This window comes from Hylobates moloch, unplaced genomic scaffold (genome assembly GCF_009828535.3).
Source record: "Hylobates moloch isolate HMO894 unplaced genomic scaffold, HMol_V3 SCAFFOLD_9, whole genome shotgun sequence".
In the NCBI taxonomy this organism is placed as follows: Eukaryota; Metazoa; Chordata; class Mammalia; order Primates; family Hylobatidae; genus Hylobates; species Hylobates moloch.
In genome coordinates this window covers 113,765,122-113,775,403 of record NW_026652284.1, presented here as the reverse complement: position 1 = coordinate 113,775,403, position 10,282 = coordinate 113,765,122, and the positions used below count along the sequence as shown (strand labels likewise).

The window sequence follows — 10,282 nt, the reverse complement described above, 5'->3', positions numbered from 1 at the left end:
TTTCCCGAGTGAGGCAATGCCTCGCCCTGCTTCGGCTCATGCACAGTGCGCTTCACCCACTGTCCTGCCCCCACTGTTTGGCACTCCCTAGTGAGATGAAACCGGTACCTCAAACAGAAATGCAGAAATCACCCGTCTTCTGTGTCGCTCACGCTGGGAGCTGTAGACCAGAGCTGTTCCTATTTGGCCATCTTGGCTCCACCACCAAAAGATGCTATTTTCTGAATATTTTTTCTACTAAAGTTAAAATATATGTCAATAGGAAAAACAGTGAAGTTGCATTTCTTTTTTCTTTTCTTGGTTTTGGCTACATGCTCCAATGTCAAGCAGTAGCATTAACTTCCCACTACATAAAATGAGAAAGCCTGTGCCCCTACCTATGTTTATAATATTCCTCTGTTTCCATCACCTAGTTATTGTACTTTTTATTAGCAATTTTTAAAATTACCTTCAGTCTGCTTCCGAGCCATGAGTCCCACTCTTGTTTTGAACTACTTGAACATTTGAATGAACTCAGTGTTCATCATTAGCCTATTTCTGGCGTTCTCTCCACCTCTATGTCCTGTGCTGACAGTTGCCTTTCCTGTGTCCCTAGGGTAAGATATATGAGGAGCTTAGAATGTTTATGAGGCTGCAGCAAAGCCAGTGAGAGGTGTCAAATCTTAGGGAGAGCTACCCAAGAATCAGACTCTAACACAGGGATATGTGGACATAGTTTACTCAGGAAATGATCTCAGGAAGCACCAGGAGCAAGAAAGTGAGGCAGGGAAGAGAACGCCAATGCAGAATGCACCAACGAGCAGGTTACTACTGTGATCACCATGGCTCAGTCCTATTGGGTGTCTCTGGGAGACAGCAGAGAGCTTGACTCAGCACTGGTGGGTGAAAGAGCTGTACCTGTATCCACCAACTCCTATCTGTTGTTGTCTATGGGCTGCTCCGGGGCTCCTCTGGTCTGCTTTCTGCACAGGCTGAGCAAGCTTCTGCTCAGACACACATGCAGGTGCTTTAGGAAGGAAGCAACAGGCCGCTGAGGGCATCTGGACAGGACATTGACAGCTGCAGGCAGGATGCAGAGATTTTTTCCTAGGTTGCTGTTGCCCATGGGTGAGCATCACATGGGCCCTGATGGATTGCATATCATCCTGCCCCAGCCTCAAAACAACTCTTCCACTTCTGATCATTTTGGATGCAATGGGAAGAGTAACTCTAGCCTAATGGGCTCAGAGACCCTCCCCCCTTGCTAGCTGATGGTTTTCTGGGAGGAATGCTCATTTTTCAGCTTGACAGACGGAGCCCTGAAGCCAGCTACCACTGCACCATGTCCCACTCATGCAGTTCCCCGTCAGTGCAAGTGGATTTCTTTCTCCTCCATTTTTATGACACTAGAAGTAATCCTTGCCAATTATGTAAAATATAGGAAACATAAAAATATGCAAAGAAGGAAGAAAATGCACCTGGAATCTCATCAGCCAAATATAAACATTGTAATTATTTTTGTAATTTATCTTTCATATTATTTTTATTGCACATATGCTTTACATGATTGGGGTCATTTTGTACATACAGTTCTCTGCCCTATTTTTTTAACCTAATGCATCCTTGTTGTTGCTATTATACAGGTTGAACATCCCTAACCTGAAAATCCAAAATTGAAAATGCTCCAAAATCCAAAACATTTTGAGTGTCGATATGATGCCACAATGAAAAATGCTACACTTGACTTCATATGATGGGTCACAGTCAAAACTCAGGCACACAACACATAGTTTCTTCAGTGTCCCCAAGGGAAAAAAGATCCTCCCAGCCCTGTTTAGCCATGATGTATCTTTTCTGAGCATGCCCAGATTTTCTCATGTAAGCAAGCACACAAAGGATAATTACCTGACATGTGTGCAGGCTGGGGGCACCAGTGGCAGATTCTCTATGATACCCCACGTGGGGCCAAGACCATCATGCATTACTTGTGGTTTCTTTGCTTATTCTCTGTTCTGCGGTGTAAAGACATTGATGAAAATGTCAACAAGGCCTCCAGATACCCCCATGGATAAGAATGATAAGAAAAAGCGAAAGCATTTATGCTTATAGCATAGAAAGTCAAAGCTGTTGGAGAAACTAGACAATGGTGTAAGTGTGAAACATCTTACAAAAGACTGTAGTGTTGTAATGTCCACCATATAGAACCTGAAGAAACAGGCTGACAAGTCATTAAAGTTCTATGCTGAAAGTGATGAGCATACATTTAAAAAATAGAAAAATACTAAATTTTTAGCATCAAGCTAAAAATGAAGGTCTCAGTTATGTTTTGAAAAAAATGGATCTGTCAGCATTGCAGTGAACACATGCCACTTAATAGTATGGTGATCGTGAAACAAGAAAATATCAATCCCAGTGAACTTCAAATCAAAAGAAACTGTGATAATTCAACAAGATGGTTGCAGAATTTGGAGAAAAGACATGACATTAAATTTTTAATGATTTGTAATGATAAAGCATCTGCTGATGATGAAGCAACAGAGAAATTAATTGATGAGTTTGCCAAGGCCATTCCCAATAAAAACCTGATGCCAGAACAAGTCTGTGAAGAAGACTATACTGAAGAAACATCTTGGTTTTGGTGTTATTGCCCAGAAAAATATTAACTATAACTGATGAGACAGCCTCTACAAAAATTAAGGATGCCAAAGACAGAATAAGTGTGTTGAGATGTGCTAATGCAGCAGGCATACATAAATGTAAACTTAGTATGATAGGCAAAAGCTTGCACCCTTGCTGTTTTAAAGAAGTGGATTTCTTACTAGTCTATTATTATGCTAGGTACTTCCCCAGTTTAGCCTCTGATGAGAACACAGCCAAGGTCACCTGGATTGCAGCTTCATGAGAACCTGAAGTAGAGAGCCCAGCTAGGCCATGCCTAGACTCCTAACTCACAGAAACTGATGTAATACAGGCATGTTGTTTTAAGTTGTTAGGTTTTGGTAATTTCTTATACAGCAATAAAAATTGTGCATAAAACTTCCAGCAAGTTACCTTGAAGGGAAAGAGTGCCCCTTCTGACCTGCCCCAAACTGCCGTTGATGTGGAATGTGGATGTTATCAGTAGGGCTTAGAACAGTGCCTAATATATGTTTGGCTGGAGCTATATAAGCTATATAAGCCATCTTGGGCCATGACACCTCGAAGACAGAAGCTGTATACTGAGGGAGGCACACAGAAAACAGAAACTTGGGCTCCTGATGAAACTGCTGTGTGGCCAGGCCAGCCTGGGCTGCATTCCTTTGGGCTTCATTTGCATAAGAGGGAAATAACTTTCCTCCTGTCTAGGAAACTACAACTTGGGGTTTTCTGTTACATGCAGCAACCCCTAATGCTAACTGATGCAATGGTGAGGTGGGTTAAAAACTCAGGCTTGGAATTGGCTGACATGGACTTGAATCCTGGTCTGCTATTTTCCATTTGGGTAAATTTTAAAGTTCCCTTTACTCCTTTGAACTTGAGTTTCCTTATGTGTAAAATAGAGATAATCATAGTCCCTATTTCATAAGTCTGTGGTAAGAATTGAAAGAAATAATGTAAGTAAAGAGCTGCACACTGCATCTAGCCCAAGTGTTCAATAAATATTAGCTACTATTATTCTTATCTACAGTATTTGTTTAATAAAATGCATGGAGTGGCTGCTAAATGCCAGGCACTATACTAAGTGGCTGGAGAAATGGCAAAATTCCTGTTCTCAAAGAGCCACAGACTTAAATGAAATATTGAGATTAAAGAAATACAACAGTCTAGTAGCTCAAGTGCCATGCTGGGAGATGGGCAGGCTCTGAGGGCACCAAGAACTCTCACAGTGAAAGGGATGGTTAAAGAATGTTCCACATGGATTAAACTCCCTAACCAAAAGACATAGATGGACCAAACAGATATTTTTAGAATAGGATCTAATAATATGCTGCCTATAAGAGACTAACTTAAGATCTTAACGACACACACAGGTTGAAAGTAAAAGGATAGAGAAACATATTTTATGCAAATTGTAACCCAAAGAGAGTAGGGGTGGTTTACTAATATCAGACAAAACAGACATTAAATCAAATGCTGACACAAGAGAAAAAAAGAAGGACATTATATAGTGATAATGGGGTCAATTCAGCAGCAAGACATAACAATTATAAATATGTGTGTACCAAACATGAGTGATCCTAGATATATGAAGCAAACATTGGCAGAACAGAAGGTGAAATAGCAGAATTCAAAGAAGTTTCCATGGAAGAATTAACATTTGAATGCAGTTTTGAAATACCAGAAAATATTTTCTTAGCTAAAGAAATGAGATAGCAACTAGAATATCATATAACACGTACCAGGCACTGTTCTAAGCCCTACTTATAAAAATTCATTAAAACTTACCCCTGCCCTTAAGAAGGAGGTATATTATTTTCCACATCAGAGCAATGATGAAACAAAGGCCCAGTGAGGTTAAGTCATGTGTCCAAGACCACACTGCTAGGAGATGGAAGAACTGGGATTATGACCATAACGTGTGCCCATGTAACCATTGCTCTCTATCATCTTAATGGGCTTGGCATGGCGGGCAGAGGAAAGGGTTGGAGAACAGGAAATTCAAGGTGGATCGGAAGCAAGAGACATCTCACGTGGCTGGAATAAGAGGGGGTGTCAGGGGTCCATTGTGGGAAAGGGCAGGGATGGAGCTGGGAAGGCCTGGTCAGTCATGCTTAAAGGCTGAACCTTTAGCCCGAGATCAATAGAAAGCATTCATGAATGTAAAGCAGGGGAGAGTTAATGTTCAGCAGCCTAGCTTCTTAGATCACTCCGGTTCCAGAGGAGAAGAGTCTGGAGGCCAACGGAGAAGGGTACAGGTAAAATGTAAAGATGGTGGTGGGGCATGATGGCTCATGCCTGTATTCCTAGCACTTTGGGAGGCTGAAGTGGGAGGATTGCTTGAGCCCAGGAGTTTGATACCAGCCTAGGCAGCATAGGAAGATCCCATCTCTACAAAAAGAAAAAAATTAAAATTAGCCAGGCATGGTGGCACATGCCTGTAGTCCTAGCTACTCAGGAGGCTGAGGTGGGAGCATCACTTGAGACTAGGAGGTGGAGGCTCTAGTGAGCTGTAATCGCACTACTGCACTCCATCCTGGGTGACAGAGCAAGACTCTGTCTCAACAACAACAACACAACAACAATAACAAAATGAAACAAAATGAAAATGGTGATAGGGGAAGACAGGAAAACACGATTTCCAGAGATATGAGTTAAACAAATAACTGAAGGCTCAGACCATTAGCACTATGAATGCCTTCATGGAAATGAAAGCAGTAACAAAATCAAAGCCAAAGGGAGCGGACTTTGCATGAGCTCTCTGTATCACACGTTCTGCTCTCTTCAAACCCTGAAGTCATAAACGGGGTAGCCTCTGTGATCTATGAACTACCATGATGCATACAACTGTGGCCAACCCTCTCAGGAAGATTCCAGGCTCTGCTCATCTTTCTCCTGTATTTTCTCTAACATTTTCTTAAAGGCAGCTTAAGGAACCTGAAAACTTGCATTTGTTACATCCAGCATAATATTCTTCCTGTGAGTATTTGCAACAAGTCCAAACAAATATCATCAACACATGCCTTATCAGCTAATATGAGTCAGAACTGCCAACCTAAATGTGAAATAAACAACCAAAGGAGCAACCATGTGGAGCAAACAGCACCACACAGGGTGGAGAACATGCTCAGCTGGGGAAAGCACAGTAGAGCGGCTCTTCAGTGGAGCGTGGGCAAAATGCATTATCAGGAATCTTGCAGAATCAAAGGGAAGGCTGGACAGGCAGGCTCAGGAAAAGGCTGGAATCAGGAGCCCCAGGGATTCAGTGCCAATGTCTCATCAGGGCCTACATTAGATTCCTTTTGCTGTTGTAACAATTACTGCAAATTTGGTGGCTTGAAGTGACACAGATTTGTTCACTGATAATTCTTCAGGTCTGAAGTCCAAAATCCAGATGTCAGCAGGTTTGCTTTCATTTTGAGGGCTCCAGGGGAGAATCTATTTTCTGCCTTTTCCAGCTTCTAGAGGTTGCCCACATTCTTTGGCTCATGGCCCCCATATCAAATGCCCTTTTCACCCTTGCTTCCATCATCACATCACCTTCTTCTAGCTCTGACTGTGATCCTCCTGCCTCCCTCTCCTAAGGACTCTTGTAATTATATTAGTCTACCAGGTCAATCCATATAATTTCCTCAACTGCTATAGTCTGAATGATTTTGTTCCCCCAAAACCCATGTGTTGAAACCTACTCCCTACAGTGGTGGCAGTAAGAGGTGCAGCCTCCAGGAGGTGATTAGATCATGAGGGCTCCATCTTCATGGATGGGATTCATAAAAGAGGCTTGAGGGAACCCATTTGCTCCTTACACCATGTGAGGAGACAGCTAGAAGTCGCCACCTATGAATCAGAAAGCAGACCCTCTCCAGACACTGAACCTGCTGGAGCCTTGATCTTGGACTTCCCAGCCTCCAGAACTGTGAGAAATACATGTATGCTGTTTATCAATTACCTGGTATCAGGTATTTTGTTATAGCAGCCCAAATGGACTAGCACATCATCTGAAATCTTACCCTAATAACATCTGCAAAACTTTTTTGCCATTTATTTATTTTTCATTATTTACTTTTTATTTTTTTTGAGACAGAGTCCCGCTCTGTCACCCAGGCTGGAGTGCAGTGGTGCAATCTTGGCTCCCTACAACCTCTGCCTCCCAAGTTCACACAATTATCCTGCCTCAGCCTTCTGAATAGCTGGGATTGCAGGTGTGGGCCACCACACCCAGCTAATTTTTGTATTTTTAGTAGAGATGGGGTTTCACCATGTTGATCAGGCTGGTCTCAAATACCTGACCTCATGATCCAACAGGATCATTTGGGAGCCCACCTCGGGCTCCCAAAGTGCTGGGATTACAGGCATGAGCCACTGCACCTGGTTTTTTGCCATTTAAAATAACATATTTACAGGTTCCAGGGATTAGAAACATGGATATCTTTGGGGGCTGTATTCAGATGACCATGGGGCCAATCACTGGAACAAACGACCTCTGTTCATTCTTCCATCTCATATATTTCTGCCAGAGATTCAAAGTCTGGTAAGATAGTGTAAAGGGCCTGGCTTTGGCCAAACACCAACAGCTTATCCAGGGGTGTGTAGCCCATCCTGACTTATGTCCCACCAAACTGGTCCACAAGTGAGGGAGAATAACTCTTTAAACAAAATTCCTTTTTTTTTTTAATCCTCTAATGAGTTATGTTTGCCTCGCACTAATAACTTTTATTTCACTCAAATTAGAGCAGTAATCTTCCATACGTAAGTATATTCCCTGCCCAATAGTTCAAAGAAAAAAAATCCAAAGTGATTAGTAAAGAAAAATATAAGACTTAACAGACCTGGCCAGGCGCTGTGGGTCGCACCTGTAATCCCAGCACTTTGGGAGGCTGAGGCAGGTGGATCACGAGGTCAGGAGATCGAGACCACGGTGAAACCCCGTCTCTACTAAAAATACAAAAAAAACTGGCCGGGCGCGGTGGCGGGTGCCTGTGGTCCCAGCTGCTCGGGAGGCTGAGGCAGGAGAATGGCATGAACCAGGGAGGCGGAGCTTGCCGTGAGCCGAGATCGCACCACTGCACTCCAGCCTGGGCAACAGAGTAAGACTCCGTCTTAAAAAAAAAAAAAATTAACAGCCCTTTTAAATTTGTTTTAAATATTTTGAAGATTTAAAAAGTGTTTAAAGTTTGTAATTCCTAATAGGAAAACATTATCTGAATGAATACCCAAATGGCAAACCACTGTAAAATGCTTCAGCTGCATTTGGGGGAGAGGGGTAGGGATTATCTTCAAAGCACCCCAGCTCTCTTGATGAGAAGGTGAGAGGTACCTTGGTTTGTATCATTGCAACATCCATAAGGTGATCTAGGTTGCTTTTCCTTCAGCAAGGGCTTTATTTATCAGAAGGGCATTACGCTTGACCTCCAAATTTGGCTGACAATTTACTGATGAGATTCATAACCTTTGGGTTGCTCTGGTATTTTGACATGTTTGCTGGGTTCTGAGCCACATCCTGGAAGGCCACCATAACTTCTGGATCCTGCATGGCTGCAAGAACCTCTGGATCACTAAGAATTTCATTGAATCCAGGCATTCCGGCCATTCCAGGCATGCCCCCTGCCATTCCAGGCATTCCTCCGGGAAAATTACCAGGCATTCCCCCAGGAAAGCCACCTGGAAAAGAGCCATACTGAGCTGCTGACTGTCCTCTGGCTTCTTCCTCCCTCTGGGCTCTCTCATGCTCTTCTCGAGCCTTCTTAACTCGTTCTATTCTTCCTTTGATCTCTCGCTCTTCATGTTTTCGCTCATACTTTCTCAGATGTTCTGCAATTTTCTGTGCCCTAGGTTGAACTTCTTTCAGCATTGCACTAGCATCTTCATCATAATCCAATTTACAGGCAAGGGCAAGATCACGGGCTGCTTCTTCCCAGTGTCCTAGAAGTCTGTGTGCTTTCCCCCGCCATTTGTAAGGCTGAGCTGAGTCAGGATTTATTTCAATGGCTCTGTCACAGTCTCGAATGGCAGCATTTGGCTTCTGTAATTTGACGAAGACACTGGCCCTCTTGGCATACAAAATGGCCAAGCGAGGATTCAGCTTGATGGCATCTGTGAATAAGTCAATGGCTTTCTGGAGTTCACCATCATTTAGGGCTTCCATAGCAGCCACTTTTTTATCATTTGCCTGATCCATCATCTCCTCCGTTATCTCCGCATTTTCATCTCCCATTTCTTGAGGAGCATCAGTGTCTGGTTCAATCACACCTTCTTTATCAATTTCTAGATCACTTTCCTCACTTGATGGTTCGTCTGCCTTTAAGTCTTCCTCCACCTTCTTACTATCAGGTTTTTCTTCCTTGGTATTTTCTTCTGATTTAGCTTTCTGAGTAGCAGGTTGTACTTTACCTCCCATGCTTTCCACCCACTCCCTCAGGAAGTTCATTTCCTCGGTGTGCAGAACGCTCGGATCCTGCTTACACATTTTCACAAAGGCCCAACGCTCATTCACTTTGCAGGGGTCCATGGTAGGGAGGTGGTGGGCGAAGCTGGGGGGCTGCGGCCCGGTTCCAGGCCCAGGCGCTGGCTTGGCGTGACCTTGCAGAAGAGGGCGGCTGCCACGAGGCAGAACAGACTAGAACCTCCCTGGCCGCTGGCTCCTCCCACCCAACGGTCTCGTGACCCCGGGTCCTCCGCCTGCTCATTCCTACTCTGCGCTGCTCCTGTGTGCTCCCTAGAATCTTCTAGAAGCGTGGCTGTCCGTGCTGTTGCCTGCCTCCCTTCGCATACATTCTCATATTCTTAACTAGGAACCAGCTCCCTGGATGGGGCAACCCCGGAAATGGGCGCCTTCGTGGAGGCGGGAGATAACACCCCCTCTAGGGAGCCACATCCAAAAGCACATTGTGTGGCTGCGTGCGCTGAGTAGAGCTCAATGCCCGGACCCTCTAAACAAAATCCTTGTCAGACTCTAGGGGGAATGGATACTGAAGAGCCAAAACATGCGCTGCCTCCATTTGGGTTGGAGAAGAGGAAGTTAACGTGTGAGGAGAAGGACATTATAGCTTTCTGAAAATACGCAAAGGCCACGTTGGCTCTGAGGATGTCACAGCTGAACAACCCCTCAGAGGTCACTAAGCCTCTGCTTGTTCAGGGGAGAAAGTTGTGGCCCAAAGAGACCAGCAAGTGAGCAGCTCAGCAATCGTGTGGAGAAGAAAGAGAACTTTCTGGATGAACACAGAAATAGCGCTAGAGCCAAGAACTGTTGCAGGAAGACACCGTGGCAGAGTGTGAGAAAGGCTCTCCACAGCAACAACAACCAGTTCTGTCACACTGTGACCACTGACGTCATACCAAGAGCTGTGCTGCACGCTCTCCGGCATGGCTCACTTGCCTTTCAACACAGAGCGGGAGCTTCATCACTGTACCCATTTTACATGCAGGAAATGCGGAAACTGAGCTCAGAGGGACGGAAATATTTTACCCAGGAGACCCAGTTAGAAGACAGCCAAGTGCAGAAACCCAGCTTTGAGAGACTATAAAATCCGTGCAATAACTAAAGCAAATGTTAGGCTACATTGTTTTTTTCTTCTCTATTTTGTTTTCCATGAAATTCAACGCTGGGTGGGTAAAGAAAGGAATTTGATAAACTTGCTCAGGCCTGGAACTTTTCCCAGAGCCCTGG

At 44.2% G+C, this 10,282-nt stretch overlaps 1 protein-coding gene across 1 annotated transcript; it reads right to left on the bottom strand.

Moving 5' to 3' along the window:
• Positions 1-7,909: 7,909 nt before the first annotated feature.
• LOC116812720 (hsc70-interacting protein-like) lies at positions 7,910-9,178 on the bottom strand. Its single transcript, XM_032758509.2, has one exon. The coding sequence runs from the start codon at positions 9,122-9,124 to the stop codon at positions 8,015-8,017; it is 1,110 nt and encodes a 369-aa protein (XP_032614400.1). The 5' UTR covers positions 9,125-9,178; the 3' UTR covers positions 7,910-8,014.
• Between the last annotated feature and the right edge of the window lie 1,104 nt (positions 9,179-10,282).

Excerpts from the sequence above, each read along its gene's own strand:
- LOC116812720 (XM_032758509.2), bottom strand. The coding sequence starts at position 9,124 with ATGGACCCCTGCAAAGTGAATGAGCGTTGGGCCTTTGTGAAAATGTGT.